Raw genomic sequence first — 19,731 nt, forward strand, 5'->3', positions numbered from 1 at the left:
GTACAATTCAAAAATATCGAGTCGCAATTTATTTGCGACTCACTATTAGGGAATTGCGAGTCGCTATTAGGAAGGGGCGTTCCCTTCCAAATAGCGTCCGCAAAGCAATGTATGAATGTTTTGTGACCACAATTGTGGTCGCAAAACACTCGCAAATTACCACCCTCTTCAAGAGGGTGGTAATGCAGTTGCAATTTGGAAGGGGTTCCCAAGGGACCCCTTCCACTTTGTGGTTGTCTCTAAAAATGTTTGTTAAGGGCAGGCATTGGTCCCAGAGACAACTACCTGCCCTTAAAAAATTAAACAAAAACGTTTAATGTTTTTTTAAAAATGCATGCCGTTTTCCTTTTAGGAAAATAGGCTGCATTTAAAAAAAATGACTTTATTTAAAAGCAGTCCCAGACATGGTGGTCTGCTGAGCCCGGCAGGCCACCATCCCTGGGAGGGCCTGTCATTCCCAATGGTCTCGCAAATTGCTCGAGGCTCATTAATATTCATGAGCCTCGCAATTTGCGACCCCATTGGGAATCGTAAAAAGTGTTAAACACACTGTTGTACATTCCAAATAGTGCCTCGCAAATTGTGAGTCGCAAATAAGTCACAATTTGGCAGGCGCTATTTTGCAGGTCGTACATCTGGCCCTTAGACACCAAGGGGCTTATTTACAAAGAACGTTGCAAAGCGTGTTGTTAAGCCTAGAAGGCTAACGACATGCTCCGTCACTTTAGAAATGCAGGACTGCACCATATTTACAAGAATATGGTGCAGCTATGCATTTCCCCCTGTGCTGGTACTAAATTTAGCTGCCTAGTGCCAACGCAGGCACTCTTGCACCTGCATTGAGGGGAGTGATTGTTATGTGCAGGAAGGTGTCCCGTAAACAATCTTTAAATGATGTTTTGCAACTTCTATATTTGCTGCTTAATGCAGCACACATAGAAGTTGCAAAATGTAATTTTTTTTAAATGATTGTTTATGTGGATGAAGGAACACTTTCCTGCACATAAACAGCCATTGGCATTTTGCTGTTTCCATGTGTGGTGCTGCACAACGCAGCACGCATGAAAACAACAAAAATGAGGAGAAATTAAACATCTCTCCTTGTTGCGTCAGGGTAAGACCAGCTTTTTCCTGGTCTTAATTTTGGCGCTGCCCCATATTTATGTCACCCTTGTAAATATGGCGCTGCGCCAAAATCAATTGAATTTAGGGCCAGATGTATGACCCTAAATTGCATGCGCAAACGGGTTTGCGACCCGTTTGCGCATGCAAAATGGCCGAGGGCCATGTACAATTCAAAAATAGCGAGTCGCAATATATTTGCGACTCGCTATTAGGGAATTGCGAGTCGCTATTAGGAAAGGGCGTTCCCTTCCAAATAGCATCCGCAAAGCAATGTATGAATGTTTTGTGACCACAATTGTGGTCGCAAAACACTCACAAATTACCACCCTCTTCAAGAGGGTGGTAATGCAGTTACAATTTGGAAGGGGTCCCCAAGGGACCCCTTCTACTTTGTGGTTGTCTCTAAAAATGTTTGTTAAGGGCAGGCATTGGTCCCAGGGACAACTACCTGCCCTTAAAAAATGAAACAAAAACGTTTCATGTTTTTTTAAAAATGCATGCCGTTTTCCTTTTAGGAAAATAGGCTGCATTTTAAAAAAACTACTTTATTTAAAAGCAGTCCCAGACATGGTGGTCTGCTGAGCCCGGCAGGCCACCATCCCTGGGAGGGCCTGTCATTCCCAGGCCCTCCCAACTCTGCGAACTACGCTCAGGACTAGTTAGTTGGCAAAAATCTACGCTGTTCCCTACAGGGGCATGCTTTGTCCCCCCTGCGGAATTGGAAATACTATTTTTTATTTTACTCAAGAGTTTTATATAGCGCTGGACAGACCCAAAGGTATTGTAGCACTTTACAACATTTATAGAGAAGAAATCAAACACACAATATAACAATAACAAACACATTGATTCGTGACAAATCCAGTTCAGGGAGGGGAGGCCAAGGAAGCGAGTCGAGAGGTAGGTGATGTATAAGCCTTCTCATTAAAGTGACTATATGCTCAATGGGCAAGATTCTACGTTAGGCGGCAGATATTCAATTGGAGGAGTTCGGTTGAGGAAGAGGTCTTTGAGCTGGCTTTTGAATTGTAAGAAGGAGGGGATAGTCCTGATATGGACTGGGATGGAGTTCCAGATTTTGGGTGCATTTCCGGAGAAGGAGCGTGAAAAGGTTTTTTGTTTTCAGAGGAATGAGAAGTAGAGTATTAGTACTCCTGAGGTTCCATGTCTGACCGGCCTTATTGAGTTTGGAGGCCAGGTAGGCATGTTTTTCAGTGTGTAGAGCTTTGTGTGTGAGACAGGCAGTTCTGAAGTGGGCACACATTTCGATTGGGAGCCATTTTAGCTTTCTGAGAGCGGGGGAGATGTGTTCATATTTCTTTTCTCCAGTGGCCATCCTGGCTGCTGCATTTAGAGTTGATCTGAGGGGAGCTAAGTGAGATGTTGCTGTTCCTGTGGGAACAGTGGCAACCTTGCTGCCTGTCATATTTAGGTGTCAAAATCTTTCACGATCAAGCTGATCTCCTGGATGGGAATGTGTGACTAGCTATTAGATCACTAAGAACGAGCACTGATTTTGGAAAACACTTGGTTTTGGGTCCTTTAAGCAATCCACCTTGTAGCAGGGTGAGTAGCACTGCTTAAGATAGTATTGCTCCCCTGATTGCTATATATTTTTGCAGTGCTTCCAGTGTGGATCCCCTGACCAATGTTCGGAGAGTTGGATTAATTGATCACTTCATTTACATGGCAATCAGGTCATTAGAGAGCGGCACTATCCACACTGCAGCACCTGGCGAATGAGGGGTGGCTGCCTGTACCTGAGTTTGAAACATATTATCATGCAGTGCAGCTTCAGTGGTTCATGCAGTGGACAGTGGGCAGACAGACCCCAGACCAAGCAATGGGCCCTTTTGTCCCGGAGCTTCATAGATAATCAGGGGTGTTGAGAATGAGACGCCCTTCAGATCACGACACCCAAGAATTTTGAGTAATGCATCGCTGCTGGATCAGATGCACACAGAAGACAAGTATGCGAGCCTCACCTACCCATTACTATTTTAGCAGTGTTGCCCCATAGCAGTAACTGAGGTGGACTGGTGCAGTGTCCATCACAGGGATATCGAGAGTTGCAGACTTTTTACATGCTAAGGAGCTTCTCCCATTTGAAGACTTTTGCTCAGAGTTTGACCTACCACAGGTCCACTTCTTACTCCACAGAGTAGTGACGACTGTGTTCCGTAATCACTGAGGTTCCAGTATGTCAGAGCCATAGCCTCATAAACACTGTCAATATATTATCTCATCATCGGGCACCGTCTAAGTAGTCACGTGCCTCTAAAGGGCCATACAAGAGGACATGCTTCAGCCCCTAGAAACCATGTGGACATGGTGGGTGGAAGACTTCGGGATTCCCATACCCAAAGGTGGTTGGGTAATCATCCTAGAAAGGGAACAAAAGGTATCCAGTAATGCCCAATTTAAATTGATCAATTATCATGTCCTTTATTGGGCATACCTAATACTAGGGTGCATCAATAAATAATATAAATATGACTGGCGCGGCATGCCCAAGATGTAGGGAGATAGGGGTAGAGCTTACGCACATGATGTGGAACTGCCCCTAGCTGAATACTTACTGGGAAGAGGTAACGACAGTGGTCGCTGATACCATATCGCTGGAGGTTCCATGCTCTACCAGTCACTATTTACTGATCTAGTTCCCACGCACCTCCAAGACTAAGGTCACCAGTAGATTTCAGGACTTGGCCTCCATATTAGCAAAGAGGGAAATCTCCATACATTGCAAGGACCCCGGGGGTCCCGGGGTAACCACATGGCATAAGGAACTTGAGAGATGGGCTGGATATGTGAGGTAGGTGTGATTGAGAGAAGCTAGACGGGGCCTAGGCTCGATAGACACGGCTTGGGAGGCATTGGTTGATTGCTTAAAGGACCCAGAACCCCCTTCACAAGAACCATTGCTGGGGGATCACCTGCCCCAGCTCCCTCAGATAGATCTGAGGATGTCTGCATGGGCGGCTTTTTGGTACAATGCACCCCACTGACCAGCCATTGAAGGGACATATTGGGTTTTCCTGTAACTTGGGATGATTATGGATAAGACTTAACAAGTGATGTATGCATTTTTCTTGGGCACGATTCCTGGAGGGAAGGGGAGGGGGGAGTTTGTGAAGTTTGGGGAGTTCTGCTAATAATTTTATTGAGTTAGACTGTATAGACTTAAGTAGAGCAAGGCACCTGATGACACAACTGTAATTGTGGTTTGATAATGATATAACAATCAATAAAATCTATTAAAACAAAATAAAAGTAGTGGGCATAACCCTGAAGTCCCTATTTCCATTTGAGGTGGCCGGCTGGACGATACTTGTCAACCAGCACATTAAGAGACTGGTAGGGCTACAGGGGGCACCTCTAAGGTGCCCGCTACGTGCATGCCCTAATAAATCTGATACTGGCATCAGTATACTATTTAATAAGACAAGGTGTTTGATACCAAACACTATGACTTTCAGTGAAGCCATAATGTAGCTGGGTAACTCGTAATGACCAGGCCCAGTACATGTCCTTAAAAGTGGCTTCCTGAACACTTGCAATGTCTAGCAATGGAATTAGGCATCGCTGGTGCATATATGCTCATGCAGATGTGCCCTCACATGTAATATACTGCTCTCTGCCTTAGGGCTCTAAAGGCCTGCTGTAGAGGTGATATATAGTACATGCATTGTACTTGGGTATTGCACACAGGGAGTGGGCCTTGTCGCGTTTTCGAACTGGATTGTACCATTTCATTCCTCCTGCAATGGCAGTTTGTCTGCAGTTTGAGTGTGGTCCCTTTGGGTGGCATAATGCATGCGGCAGCCTTTAATACCCAGGCCCTTGGTACCAGAGGTGCCATTTGCCAGGGTCTTACAAGAGTGTTAAATTCTTTGTACACTGGGTTATAAATAACATGTGTGTAGATTTTAGGGAATGAGCACTGGCACTGGAGCCTGGCTAGCAGGAACCCAGTGTACTTCCAATCAAAAGCATTAGTACCAGTGGGCAAAAAGTGGGGGTGACAATGTTTAAAAGAGGCACGCTCCTACACTCACCAAAACCAAGATTGCCTGTTACCTGCTTTTGCTGCTAAAGAAAGTGAAACCATTACTCCTCCAAAGTGCTGTGTACTCTCACATCTGGAACAGTCGCAACACCACGTTCCATGTTCTCCTAATCCCCACACAGGTGCTGTTTCTGAGCATACTACATGCCGCAGCATGCCTCATCAAAGGTGTGATGACATATGACAACCTCACTGCCACCTGATCAAAGTCCACTGGCTGCCCTTGCTGGCTTATACCATTTTCAAAACCAGTTACATCATCTACAAAACCATCACGATCTGCCCCACAACCTATCTGACTGAGAAGCTCAGCACACTCAGCACACTTCCTGCAGGGTTAGAGGCAACAAGTTCACGGAGGATGAAGAACATAAGCCCCCCTGGAAATTTTTTTGATGAGATCAGTGAACCCTGGAAAGAAAAGCCATGCTTTCATCTGCACACAATCTCAGGCAAGTCCAACAGTTACAGTCCATAGTTTTTTCAAATCTTTGAGCATTTCTGCATCAACACCAGTATGATTTTCTTTGCTGGAGGCCAGAGGAAGTGAGATGAAAGAGGTGCTCTAGCAATGGCAGTCAGCATACGTGTTTTGTCACTAGCAGATGCCTGGAGGATGCGACCATGGGAAGGTTCAGTGGACGTAAGTGATTGGTAGGCTGAGTCGAGATCACCATTTGTAGGTGTGTATCTTTATGCTGTTATGTCACTGCTAATTTGGAACAACATGGCATAATGCATGCACAATTAATTTTTATATGGTGTCTTTTCACTGTCACTATTTGTAGCTGCCTAGATAACTTATCTCGTGCGGGAGATCTTTAGCTAATCCTGGCTTTTAAGCCCTCCACACTTCTCATGCTGAGACTTTAGAGCCAATGTTTGCAATGATAAAAACAGTACTGTATGCCCAAGAATGCAGAATGCTATGGGAAAGAGCCAAGATACGCTAACATTGGATGGAGCTACTAGGCAGCAGTGGGTGTTCATAACGTCCCCAAAAGAATATAAAACTGGTCAATGGTAAACAGAGTTTACTCTAGCGAGCTAATATTTTAGGGGCATATTATCAAGCACGGAGTTAAAATTATCGCTGCTTTAGCGGCAGAAAACTGCCGCTAAAACGGCGATAATGGGCTTGATAATATGCCCTTGAGCATTCCAATAGAAGCCCATGTTCTGGTGTCAACATGGGCTTCTATTGGAATTCTCACGGGCGTATTAAGCCCATTATCGCCACTTTAGCGGCAGTTGTCTGCCGCTAAAGCGACGATAATTTTAACGCAGTGCTTGATAATATGCCCCTTAGTTATCTAATTGACCCTAGTTAGGTGGAATAATTAGATCGTAGGGTTTAAATCAGCTAAGAGGTATTTCATGTGGACAATTCTGTCACCTCTGATTAAACTAATCCATTATCATTCTTTAAAGAAAATATGCCTTTAACATGTGCATGTTGTACTGAGTGGTGTTTGTACCTGTTATAATCCCATGCAGAGTAACATTCTGCATTTTAAAGTTGTGAATGTCTGGTGGTTTTTCGGTAACACATAAACTGCATGTGGCACCAGTTCTATCAATGCCACTTCTAGTAGTCATCGAGGTCAAAGGTCATGCCATATACCTCAGCTGCAAACTGTTGTGTTGTGGGCCCTAGGCCCACATACTAATGAATCACTGACGCAGACACAGTGTTCCTGGTTACTTAACTGGCCACGAACAAGTGCACTCAGGCCCCTTTATTAGCCGGGTCACGTCACTCGTGACGCCGGTGATGGATGGGTGTGGGGTGTGTGTGTGTCCACTCCCATAGGGGAGTGGCTACTAAAGCAGTGCCTGTCGAGACACTAGAACGTGTCTCGCAGGACACAACATTCCTCCCAAATTTTAATAAAAACAAAAGTTCCCTAGTCCAACCTGTAGGGAGAAATAACAAAAGAATATACACCACAGGGTCCATCAGTTTCTCGGGTCAAGCATCCCGAAGGCAACAGACCAGGACTGGTAACTCCAATGGTAGCAGGACAATCTCGGCGGGCCTTCATTATTTAACCTGTGTGATCCAGGACACGAATGCTTGCTTGAAGAGGTCCGCGGCACTCTAGTAACGTGTCAGTGGAGTCATGCCCTTTGGTCCCAGCTGGCTTCCTTTTGCTGACCTTGAGGATGGTATGTGGTGATTAACAACTGTTCATTAACTGGTGCGTCAAGATCATGGTTGGAATCCATGGTGAAAGTTCACTGAATCCTTTCTGCATAGCTGTGAGTATCTATGAGGCTGTCTTGCTGTGTCCGGTGACCTGGCAGGGGGAACAATGTCTTCTCCAGCTCTCCCGCCTGGGGAGGCCCTTCTTTGGGCTTGCCACGGGACTGCTGATAGGCTGCGATGGGGGCTGCATATGTGCCGGCTGGGGGCAGCGGCAAACCACCGTGGAGCCAGTAGCCAGTCTCTCGCACAAACCTCAAGGGTGTATGGATCTTGGTCAGGACATGCTCTCGCTGCCACATTTCAGGTGTAGACCAGGGTAGCAGACAACCTCTGAGTCTTCTTGCTGTCTAAGTTGGCGCGGGTGTAGGACTCCATTCCATGTGTATTCCAGATGGTTTCGTGTGACGCACTTGATTGAAGACTGGCGTGATGGCATGGCCAGTCGTGTGGTGAATCTGGACGATGGCTGGTGATGACTTACTTTGATGATTGCCGGCTTTCAGTCTGAAGTCGATCACCTGAGGCAGGGGCGGCCAGGTGCCTCCACGTTCTCTGGGACGCACTTGCATTTGTGTGCTTGGGCTTCTTGGGCTGTTGGGACTTTGATGACGGAGGCTGATGAACCCGTTGTGAAACATGAGACATGAGACTCGGTTCACGCAGGCTGTGCGGCTTACCCTCGGCCTCCCGCTGTGCGGTTGCCAGTTCCTTTTCGGGTTGTCCCCCTCTTCCCTTGTTGTCGCTGTATCAGGACTCACTCCTGTTGTAGCTTGGGTTTCTTCCTCGCCCAGCCCTGCCAATCACGACTTCCCCTTCTGACCTCAATTGGTTGTCCGATTCTCGGTGTGGACCCTCCGGTCACACTCCCTCGTGTCTTCCTGAGTGCTGTGTCATGCCCATGGCATTGATAACGTAGCTGCCATTGGGCCAGGACGACAGGTGGCGATGATTAACTAGGAGAGGAAGTTTCTGGATGAAGGTCGTAGCCACTTGACTGCCTCTTCTGAACCTTCTCTCGCACCTCGGGCATGTGCGGTCAGGAGCAGGGATGCCGTTCAACTCCGACTGCCGACACTCTGGGCTGGATGGTCTCACTGTGAAGCAATGGGAGCAACGCGGTTTGCGCTTGCTGCGGCTTACTTGTGGCACTTGCTGCGGCTTATGTGTAGTTCTCCCTTGGTGCTGTCGCCAGGGCCGTCGGTCCGCCTGGGTGGCTGTCTGGTGTCTTTGGAGGTATTCTTGGCTTGTGGTGCTTCGAGTCCTCGTGCTTCTCCTCTCTTTGTCTGTGACACGCCTCCGTTTGTCCGTCTCTTTGGGGTGACACGATCTTCACTCTTCTTCTGCTTCTCCTCCAGGTACACTGACATGCACTGTGTTCTAACAAGGCCAATGGGCTTATTAACTACAATGGTCTCCGGACCATACAGGCGAAACTTCAGTCGCTCTTCTCGGCTGCATGGCGAGCAGCCACTCATCTTGGGTGCTCCTTCTTCAGGCAGCTTCCTGACGCGCCTACTCCGGGTGTTCCCTCTCCAGGGAATGGCTTCCACGGGCAGTGGTGAGCTGTGGCGTCTTGACGCTCCTACTCTGTGTGTTCCCTCTCCAGGGAATAGCTTCCACAGGCAGTAGGGAGCAAAACTCCTACTCCGGGCGTTCCCTCTCCAGGGAATTGCTTCCGCGGGCTGTAGTGAGCTAGTGGTGGTAGCTGTCCACTTGTGGTGTACGACTCTCCTCTCGTCAGCCTTGGGTCACTGACGACTTCAGCGTGGGGCAGTTTGGGAGGACACTGTTCTGCGTTAGGCCCCTTCCAGACTTCGTTGAGGCGATGGAGATTCTTCTTGATGCCTTCGGCATTTCCCCTTTTCTTCGAGGATGTCTTGCTCTCTTGGACGACTGCCCATGCAATCAAACTTCTGGGTGCCTTTGTCGCGCACCTCGGACTTGGCGCACTTCTACCCTCTTCTGGGTATTCGAGCTTCTGTGCGTCTGCGCAACCACTTCTCAGTGCTCTCTCTGTTTGCATTGCTTCGGCGAGCTTCTGACTGCGCCCTTCGTTTGCTTCATTGCTGCTGTGGAGATGTATTGGATTTCCATGCTGATGTCCGCAGTGCTTCTTCCTTTTGGAGAGACTTATTTTCCTCCTGGGCGTGCACCTTTGCTGGCGCGCTTCTGGGTGCATGCGGCACTCACCTCGGACTGCGCACTACTCTTTGCTAGGGTGCCCTCTTCTGGCACTTGGCATGCCTGCTCTTCCTTCTTGTGGTGGTGGTGTTCATTCACCGCCGGGGGTGTGTGCCGCGCTGTCTTCACTTGTGGTGGCGTTGGGCAACCGCTGGAGGTGCACGCTCTGCACCAATATTTCTTGTGCTTTTTGGACGGGGAGAGTTACCTTGAGACGTTGCTGTCTGTTTGGCTCTATAGCCGTGACGGCCGTTCGCCACTCAGGGTGGGTGACGCAGTTTCCTTGCTGGTGGTGGCATCTGACAGCCACTAGGGGGTGTGCACCACGCTAGTTCTGTTTGCGTCTTCTGGGGTCTCTGGGCGGTTCTCAGAGTAGAGGTGGCTTTGGGGGTTCTTGCGGGGTTTGTCAGTCTTTCCCCCTGTTTTGCAGAAGTAGCAGACAGCGTCTTTCCTCCCTCTCTTACAGAGTTCTGGGATGTAGAAATGTTGAGGCCACTCCTTCATGTACGCTTTATTATGCTGGGCACTGCAGGCACTTACATTTGCGAGTGGGTCACACTTGCCACATGTGACAGTCTGGATGGTTGCACTGCTGATTGAGTCTGGGTAGTGCTTTCCTTTGTGCTGTTTTCCCCCTCCGGGGACACTTCTCACGTGGTGTGCACTTGCGCAGCCCCTCTGACCGGAATCGAGTGTGTGCAGGTAAATCTGTGCTGGTGCAGGGTACTTTACCCATGCAGGAGCAGCAAGAGTTCTCCTTTACTCCTAGGGCCGCTTGATGTTCAGGACAGCCTCTGCGTTTCTGCATGCAGGCAGGCTGGGCAGCTGGACTTGATGCGAGCATGGGGGCGCAGTATATACAGTTACCCACTAGGTGGCACTGTCTTATTGAACGGAGGCATCTGCAGCACTCCTGACGCCACGGGCCTGGCACTGCGTTTGCTGGGCCTTCTCTTTCAACGTTGCAGCGGCGTCCCGGATGCCGCGGGTTGTCTGGCCCCCCTCACGGGAGCAGCTGCAGAGAGGAACCGAAGGCTCTGCAGGCACGGCTCCTCGTCCTCCACCGGGTGAGTGTCATAAAGGCCTGGGATTGTGGCAGAGGCACACCTTCGTGGTGGGGGTGATCTCTCCCACCCTTGTGCACTGTTCTCTGCGTCCTCCTTTACACTCGCGAACTTCGAGGCGCGCTGCGAGCAGCCGGCGCAGGGGCTCCCATGACATTGAGTCCTACTCTCTCCGTGGCAGCACCGCTCCGGGCAGCCGTCGGTGCGCGAGAGCCGTCCGGCGCCTCAGGCTATACAGTAAGAGTTAGCGGGGCGGGAGCCGAGGCGTCTCCTCGCCGCCCGTTGCAGTTCAAGAGACCTCTTACTTGCGGAGGCGGCAGTCGAGGCACAGCAGCGGGCACATTGCAGGCGTTGTAGCGGGGCTTTGGGCCCCCTCCCGGAACACGGGCAGTTGCTGGGTCACTGGGCTCTGTGTGCTAGTGAGCTGGGCTGCAGACGTATTCTTGGCATCGCGGAACCTTTGCTCTCACCGGGGTCGCATGTCTCCTCCTCCACCTCAGACGTCGGCGGTGATGAGGCCTGGCTGGTCTCCGATCGTTGCTTCTTGAATGCGGAGATCACTGCCCTCACGGTTGGCCGCGGATGGCTTGGTGGGAGGTGCCGCCTGCCGGGCTCATTTACTCCCCCAGGAGGGACGATGCAGCGCAGAGCAGCGGGCACGCGGGGTAGACTACCTGCCTCGTCGCCAATGTTGTGTTGTGGGCCCTAGGCCCACATACTAATGAATCACTGACGCAGACACAGTGTTCCTGGTTACTTAACTGGCCATGAGCACGTGCACTCGGGCACCTTTATTAGCCGGGTCACGTCACTCGTGACTCCGGAGATGGATGGGTGTGTGCTGTGTGTGTGTCCACTCCCATAGGGGAGTGGCTACTAAAGCAGTGCCTGTCGAGACACTAGAACATGTCTCGCAGGACACAACACAAACCACCCGCCCTCCATCCCCTGGGAAATTTAGAAGTTGGCCAAGCCACCATCTGAATTGAGGCAAAGAAGAGCAAAAAATATCATTTCAAAAAGCCTTCTCCATCTATGCATCCAGTATCTGGAAGGGTATTCTTACATCCATTAGGACTGCCCCTACCCAAATGTAATTTAAACAATAATTGAAGACACCTGCTTAAAGAGCAGTACATCATGACTAACCATCTACTCCTCCAATCACCTGTTGACTGCATCTTTGCAGGTTATCTCCTAACTTTCTGCTAGGCCAAACTAACATACATGCTCATCATTACATTGGCTCTGTTGTCTGCCTCGTTACTGGTCAAATTCCTTGATTTCCCCATTATGTTTTACAGAGAAGTGCAGGAGCCCCTTCCTTTCTGATTTAATTCAGTCAATTAAATTGCACTGCTTTTCCATCCAACCTGTTATCTCTGCAGTACAGTAAGGAAACCCAAAGTATTTAAAATTAAACTTTATGTGATTTTTCTCAAACATATGTCAGTCAGAGATTGACAAAAACATCTACCTGGGTTATAACCACCTCAGTGGGCACAAACAAATTAGTACTGTGAGAAAAATAGTATTTCGAACCGAGGAAACTCAAACACATCCTACCATTGAAATAGACTTCAACATTCCCATCACAGGCCAGCTTGAATGCAAAGCTAGCCTATGCTATTGCCTTGTGTGCTGGCATCGAAGAGTCACAACATGATCACTGGTGAGAGATGTACAGTGACGAAGATCGGATAATCAACAGCTTCAGCACAACATACCTACAAATGCCTACTGCACGATTCCTCCCAAGACTCACATTGAGAGCTGGACCCAACGTTAAGGGCCTTTGTCTAATATAAAGATCAGACTCTCCTGTAATTCAAGAAAACGAGCACAGCCAATCACTTCAAAGAATCGGAAACTGCAAGAATATCTGAAAGACTCACAAGCAATCCCATTAATGACCAGTGCCTAGATAGGGTTTAGTTTGCTATATGAACCTTAACACCATGTACATTGTACATTAATATCTCACGGTATTTTCCTGCTGGGATGAAACACAGTAGATTATATTGGCTTGCACTCACGCATTTCACAATGTAGCCTCTCTTCCAGCATTTGAAATACATTCTGGAATTTCAGGTTTTGGAAAATACTGGTGTTCTGTTTGGTGTTGATCAGAACGTATCACAAATCACAAACTGGCCTTTGAATACCGGGCAATGTCATTCCAAGGTAGAAGTGTTATTAACATTCTAAGAATTAATGATATCAGTCATTTCTCTGATGGAAGTTTTACTTGCTTTGCAAATTCCTGTTCTGTCTGTTCTAATCTTGCATTCTGGTCCCACTTCTAAGCAGACTCCAAACTGTATTTGTTTCGTAAATTTAAAATATGTAAATACTTTGTAGAAAAAAGGTGGCATTGTCTTTCTATTCTGCATTTTGTAAACAAGAAGACACTGGGGAACAAGCAATTAGTGATAACACAGCAAAACCTGAAATTTAATTTTAATATAATGGATGAGCAAGGACTTTTCAGGTGCCTTTCCATAACGTTTGATGATTTCTGTAGGTAGGTGTACATTGAAGGTAAAGTCAGTAATTTGTGATATCATCACATTTTATTCAAATTATAGTGTGCCTCTGATACTGACATTTACAATCCATTTCCAATTACAACTCTGTCATGGTATCGGAAAAGACATTGTAATACCCTCAAATTCTTCACTAGTGTATAACTATAATAAACATTTCTATTTGATTCAATTAAATGTTTTTAGACTGGGCCCTCTCTGCATGTCACCCCAGATTTTTGCCTTCCTTTTCTGAACTGGTTTTTGTTGTCTTTTAGAACTCTGCTAATCGGTGGTAAAGTGATTGTGCTTTCCCTTAAAAACATGGTAAAATTGGTCTACTCCTGATTGGTATATTTGATCTACATGTACCCAGGGCCTGTATATTAAATTCTACTAGTGGACTGCATCACTCATTGTGCAACCCCTAATATAGTCCTGTAAAACATTTCTCAGGTCTGCCACTGCAGCCTGTAGGTCATTTTGAAAGTGCCATTTCGACCTGGCAAAATAAACCGTTTGCCAGGCCTAAACCTTTCATTTTAATGCTTATAAGTCACCCCTAAGGTAGGGTCTAAAGACTCAGAGCAAGGTGCATGGTATCTTAAAAGTGGGACGCATGTTTTTAGGTTTCCCATGTCCTGACAGTAAAAGAAACATAGTCGTTTTCACTGTAGAGAGGTTCTCTCTGCCATAGACTAACATTGGATAACACTCAGTACGTGATAACTTAAGTTTGGGAACAGATAGAAAAATGCTTCTTACACTCATTTACCTTGTAATTTAAAATCCTCTTTAATGGTAACATCGGTTTTTATGTTACTTTCCTGAAAATGTCACTTTTAGAAAGTTGGCATTTTTTCTGCTTGAATCGAATGTGCCTTGCTGCTGGTGTCCAGGGTCACATGAATGCAAATGGCTCTATTGTGGTGTGGTGTATTCTTCTAGACATGAAGACAAAAGTGGCCTGGGTGTACAAGGATGGCTGAAGAGGAGTTTTGCCCTCCTGGTTTCACTTCAAAGAATCCTGCCAACAGCACACACAAAGGAACCTGACACCAGGCCTGCCCTTGCCTTTGTCACCCTATACAGTTTGGACCAAACCCAAGGAAAGTGGGTATTGGTCAGAACCAGTATGGAAGTAGGCCAGGAATTGCCCCCCACACAAAGGCTGGCAGTGGGCATAAAAGTGGCACCTTTAGAACCTCTCGTAAGAACACTCCTGGGCCTGTGGAAAATTCACAAAATAGACTTCCCTACTTTCTAAAGAAGGAATAGTGTCCCTGCTTAACTTGAACCCAGGCTCCCCAGAAGTGACTCCAAGGGTCAGTTGACTGACTTCCTATTTGAGCTAAAATGATCCAACAAACTACCAAAGGCCTCCCTGCAACTGCACAGCTGACCAGCACCAACTGAACCTGCCTGGACCTGTCTGAGCCCTGCTGCTGGCCTCTGCTGAAGTGAATCCTGATCCCCAAGAGTTGCTGTATCTCCCAGGTCCTGGGCCTATGGTTTTCATCAGAGTGTACCCCTCCTGCATCAAAACCAAGTTAAAAGTGAAAATCCAGATGTTGTGGTCTCCTTACGACCGTGTTAAGAAATGACCATCCACGACACACACCAATATGTAGCTTCAGCGACAACCTAATGTTTGCTCCAGCTATGACTACCTGCTCCTGCAACAACCTTCATGTCTCCCGCTAATGTGAAAATCAAGTGACGACTTGCTCTTGCCGCTGAACAGTGATGGCTCACCTCAACAGCCAACACGAAGCTCCAGAGGCGACTTCCTCCTCATGCCGACAAAGGACTCCTTGCATCCCCCGCCAATGTGAAGCCTCTGGTGGACTTTCTCTGTGAGAAGGTAAATCTCTTCACCGGGACAAACCTGGTCCCTGTATCTGACCCATGTTCCATCGCGGTTGGCCCGAACCTGTGACTTTGTCCCAGTCCAACGCGATCAGATATCCACATGTGGCACTTTATAATTCTTGATGCTATTTTTTTTAAAAACTTTGAAACGTAATATCTCCGCTACTACTGATTAGATATTTGTTGCTCAGGTATATTTTTCTTTAATGAAATGTACTCTATGATTTGGGATTATGTTTGTATAGTGTTTTTTGAGTGCTGCTTAAATACTTTACGATTTGCCTCAGACTTAATCCTGACTGCTTTTGTGCTAATAAGCTACCAGAGAGTTAAACACAGGCGTATTTAGTGATTTTAGTGACACCCTGATAAGGATTGGGCTTACTATTAGAGTGGGGCTTCCACAGGTCTCAACTAATAGCCCAATTTTCTTGCATATGTTTTTGTTTTCAGAAATCATAGCTATCTATTGCACAATTCACACTTTATACATGTAGTTATATTTATTTTAATGTTTTGTTAGTACAAACAAGTAAAAACATGATTCAGCCAAGTGCTTTCTATAGCACGATTTATATTGTATTGTAATTAATTTAGCTTTATGAAGATACTTATTGCAAAAAAACAAGCAACCCAAAAAGAAAAAATGATAACATAACTGCCTTTTGTACATAAATGTTCTACAAGATAAAGGCTCATTAGAGGAGCAGGTGAATGAAAGTGTGGATTAAATAAATCAGATAGGTAAAATCCTTAAGAAAACTAAAGTGTTTCTCGGGAATGGAGTTTTTAGGTGATGTAGCTCCACTACTTTAAGAGCTAGTGACCATCTATGTTCCTTCAGGTGAACTGACTGGATGATAGAATCTGGGACAGTGGTAGAAATCAGTAGGTTACAAAATGCATCCCACTGTGGACAGCCTTAACCAATGAAAATGTCATCATTTGACACAAGATGCCATTCTCCCTGACAGTACCACCTGTGCTCCTCTTTTCCCAGGTACTGTTGAGGAGGATGAAGGCGATGATTTGCTGCTGGCCTCAGTGGACGAGTTCTGGTGGTTCCCCCACATGTGGAGCCACATGCAGCCTCACCTCTTCCACAACGAGTCCTCCCTGGTGGAGCAGATGCTTCTCAACAAGGAATTTGCACTAGTGAGTAACAACAATATCTGATGCTTTCCCTATGATACTAAGTGTGATCAAATTTTAGTTAAATTCATTTTTACAATTGAAAATGTTTGAGGAAACATACCTGAATTAATGAAAGACGAATAGACGCAGTGGAACACAAGGTTAAAAGGTGTTTCGATACTGTATAATACCACTATAAAAATTAGTTGTTGGAATAGACTGCATGGGCGAATTCTGTCCACTCTGCTCTGGTCCCAGAACGATAGCTATTCTAATGCACTCAAACGTATCTTTTAAGTGCTATAATGACGAGCTAATAAATGCCTCACATGGGAAGCTATTCCAGTTAATCCTGATGGGTATGGCTTTTCTCCGAATGCTTAATTTGAATTTATGTTTTGTGTATTTTCAAAGCACTTTCTCTTGTTTTATTATTTCTTATCTTTCTAAGCATTTACTATATTTCTAAAGGCCCTACTCTAAAATGTATATTAAGTTAGTAGCCTCCTTCGATGATGTCTAAACAGATAACATTCTTTATATAAAAAATAAAAAAAAGATAAAATCTGATTTTCTGGGTGCTGAATGGTACTCTATCTTTCAGGGTGGCGAAGGGCATTTCCTTTAACACACTGTGGTGTACCTTCTACCAAATTTAGAGATGACCGCTGGCCCAGTGGTCACCTATGAACGTTGAGGGGAACCCACATCACGGTGGTTCCTTTCAATATGCAACCGCTTTGGTGAACGCCTGCTGTCGGTTTTGACATCTGTTCACATTTTAAAAAATGCTTTGGTTTCCAGAATCAAATAACCCATTTTGGGAGTTTATTTCTGAAGAACAAAAAAATAATGACCCCCAACACCCTCCATTCGAGCTGTCAGAGAATGTTTTCTGTAGACAGCCAGCAGAAGGTCCATCGATGGAAAACTTAATGGGCGTACAGAGAGATGGGCGAACAGAGTACAATATCTGCCAAACTGTTAATCTGACCGTCGGTATTTTAGGGAGCTTTATTTTCTCAAATCAGCCATATTTTTCACACTGTGATGGGCAAAACTTAATAATGTATGGTAACATTGCTTTGCAGCTGTACATTTAATCTGCTTCCCAAACAATTTTGGAGTCTTAAATGTGAGCCCCTCTTTGAAACATGTCATAATACCGAGAAGAAGAAAAACAGAGGGACAGACATTTTCTCTGGTCTGCAACATTTACTTTTTTGTGATGATTATTAGAGGTGGGCGGAATTTGCGTACTCGCGCTATGCAACGCTCCGCGAAATGGTAAAAAATCTCCGAGGGCATGAAGAAATTCCGCGAAAAAAAGCGAAAGTGCTTGTTCGTGATGCTTTTTTCCTGTTCGCGAACGCTGTTTGCGTGCTCGGGGGGAAATATCTTGCGAACGCGCATTTTGAGAACGCGAACAAGCAAAAACTTCCGCGAAGCCGCGGATGCAGAATTTTGGGCAATTCCGTGTTCTCCGCACAACGCGAGCGGAACAGAATTTACCGCCCAGGCCTAATGATTATTCAGAGGTGTGCTGGAGAGAGGATGCAGGCACGTACGCCAGTAACAATACAGCCTGTCTTCCCTACATTTGCATAAATCCTATGAATAGCTTGGTAGTGCCTATTGCTACCACGAACATTGCCACAGCGATTATAATTGTATTTACTAACAGATTCCTGTTCAAAGTTTTGTTAACCTCAATTATTGCTTGGTACTATTCTTGGATACTACATGTCAGACATTCTTTGTGCCCTTTTATTTTATGGTTTATAATGGTCTTATATTTCAGCTATTTCGCTTTTGTTTTATCAGAGTTAAAACCCCTACCGTTAATGTAACAGTTGTTCATCTGACATTAGCATTCATATTTAATTGTATTGACAATATACATATAGTCCTTTCTTAGCTTTGAAGAGCAATGAACACAAAATATGGAGGGCCACATTCACAATTCTGAAATGCACAAATTTAGGCTACACATAGGCCTATGTCAATTATCCTTCAGGTCGACAGAGTAAATCCCTCAGTCGCCTGCCAAGTTGTGAAATGTTTGCTGGCCCAGTGAACATTTCAAGCATTGACAAGAACCTCTGTCCCGGCAGTTCCTGTCAATGTACTGTAAGTTTGACACATGGCTCCATCAACATGATGGAGCTGTACATCAAACTTACAACTTTCTTTATTCTCAAAAAGCAAATACCCTCATGCCATGGCGAGGGGGGTATTGAGCACATTGAAAAACATCTGTCTGTTTGCCCATCTAAATCAGCTAAAGGGACCTACAGCCAAACCTCCGACAGCCCTTAGTTCATCAGGCTGCTGGAGCGGTTTGACCATGGCGGAGACAGAGCAGTTTCTGCTGCCATCCAATTATGGTCTGCCTGGATTTAAATTGGCCAGGTGGACCATTATGTTGGTGGGGAAGGAACTCTGTTGCAGTTGCAACGGAGTTCCCTCTTCGCCAACATATAAATCTGGCCCTATATATTTAGTGTAAATGTCTGAATATCAAAAGCCACAAAGAATTCCAAGAATGCTCTTAGGAACCAGTGTCTGCTATAGATTTCAAGCAATAACATTTCTGCAAACTATTTTTCACCCATGATTGAACCCATCCCTTAGCCCGGTGATTTCTGGGGGTGAAGGTTCCTAATTTTACCTTGAATATTAATTTATTTCTTCCTTGCTACACATTATCCTATGACCATTTTGAGGGCCAAAGTATGACTGCCAACTCTAAAAGGCCACCACCACTGACACCTCTGAGAATATTTGCATCCACAGAAAAATCCCCCTCACTGTTATTGGTATACAGAATGATAACTCATTGGCAAGCGAGGTAGTCTCCCAGTGGTGAGGGCAACTCCTTCTTATAAACACAGTGTCCTTGTATGACTTTCTAAATAGCAAAAACAAAACAGGTGACCATTAATAATCGTCAACACAACCGGTGGAAAAAAGTCAAGACTGGCAGAAAGAAATCTCCATGGCATATCGAAGAAGGCTGAAGGCAAGACCTCTGGTGATAAAAGCAATACTAGGTGGTACTGGACTAGGAAAAGGTTGAAACCTGTTTAACTCGAAATCAATGGTTTCCTGAGGACTTATATAAAAAGAAACAGAAAATAGGGAAAAACAACATCTTGAAATGACAAACGGGAAGTGTGGTATCCATCTTGGTTTGGGAACATAGCTGTTAATAGAACATGATAGGTTGCCTCCTTGGGCTATGTTTTTTTTTCTTGTCCTCATTCACCTCAGGTTTTGATGACTTTTACCCTTGCCATTCCTCTGCAAAGGAGGAGACCACAGACCACCACAAGGAGGTAGAGAAAGGAAGGCATTAGGTTAAACAAAAGACACCTCTCTCAAACAGCGTCCGATTTTTTGGCAGCTGCATAAACTTTACTGGGAGGCCCTTGCAGCTAAGTCAGAGAGTTCTGTCGGCGTAATCATTGGACAGGGGTTTTTTCTTATTTTCTATTTTATTATCCCTAAGACCTTCGCTGGCTTCGGTTACCCCCTGCCCAGTTTTATTAT

At 45.9% G+C, this 19,731-nt stretch overlaps 1 protein-coding gene across 1 annotated transcript in view; it reads left to right on the forward strand.

Moving 5' to 3' along the window:
- LOC146862311 (N-heparan sulfate sulfotransferase 4) overlaps nucleotides 1-19,731 on the forward strand; it is a 1,181,511-nt gene that overhangs the window by 440,405 nt on the left and 721,375 nt on the right. The window contains exon 4 of the mRNA XM_085643256.1: nucleotides 16,046-16,200. Within this exon, the coding sequence (XP_085499382.1) occupies nucleotides 16,046-16,200 (155 nt within the window). The remainder of the gene's footprint in view (nucleotides 1-16,045; nucleotides 16,201-19,731) is intronic.

This window comes from Triturus cristatus, chromosome 2_2 (genome assembly GCF_964204655.1).
Source record: "Triturus cristatus chromosome 2_2, aTriCri1.1, whole genome shotgun sequence".
NCBI lineage: Eukaryota > Metazoa > Chordata > Amphibia > Caudata > Salamandridae > Triturus > Triturus cristatus.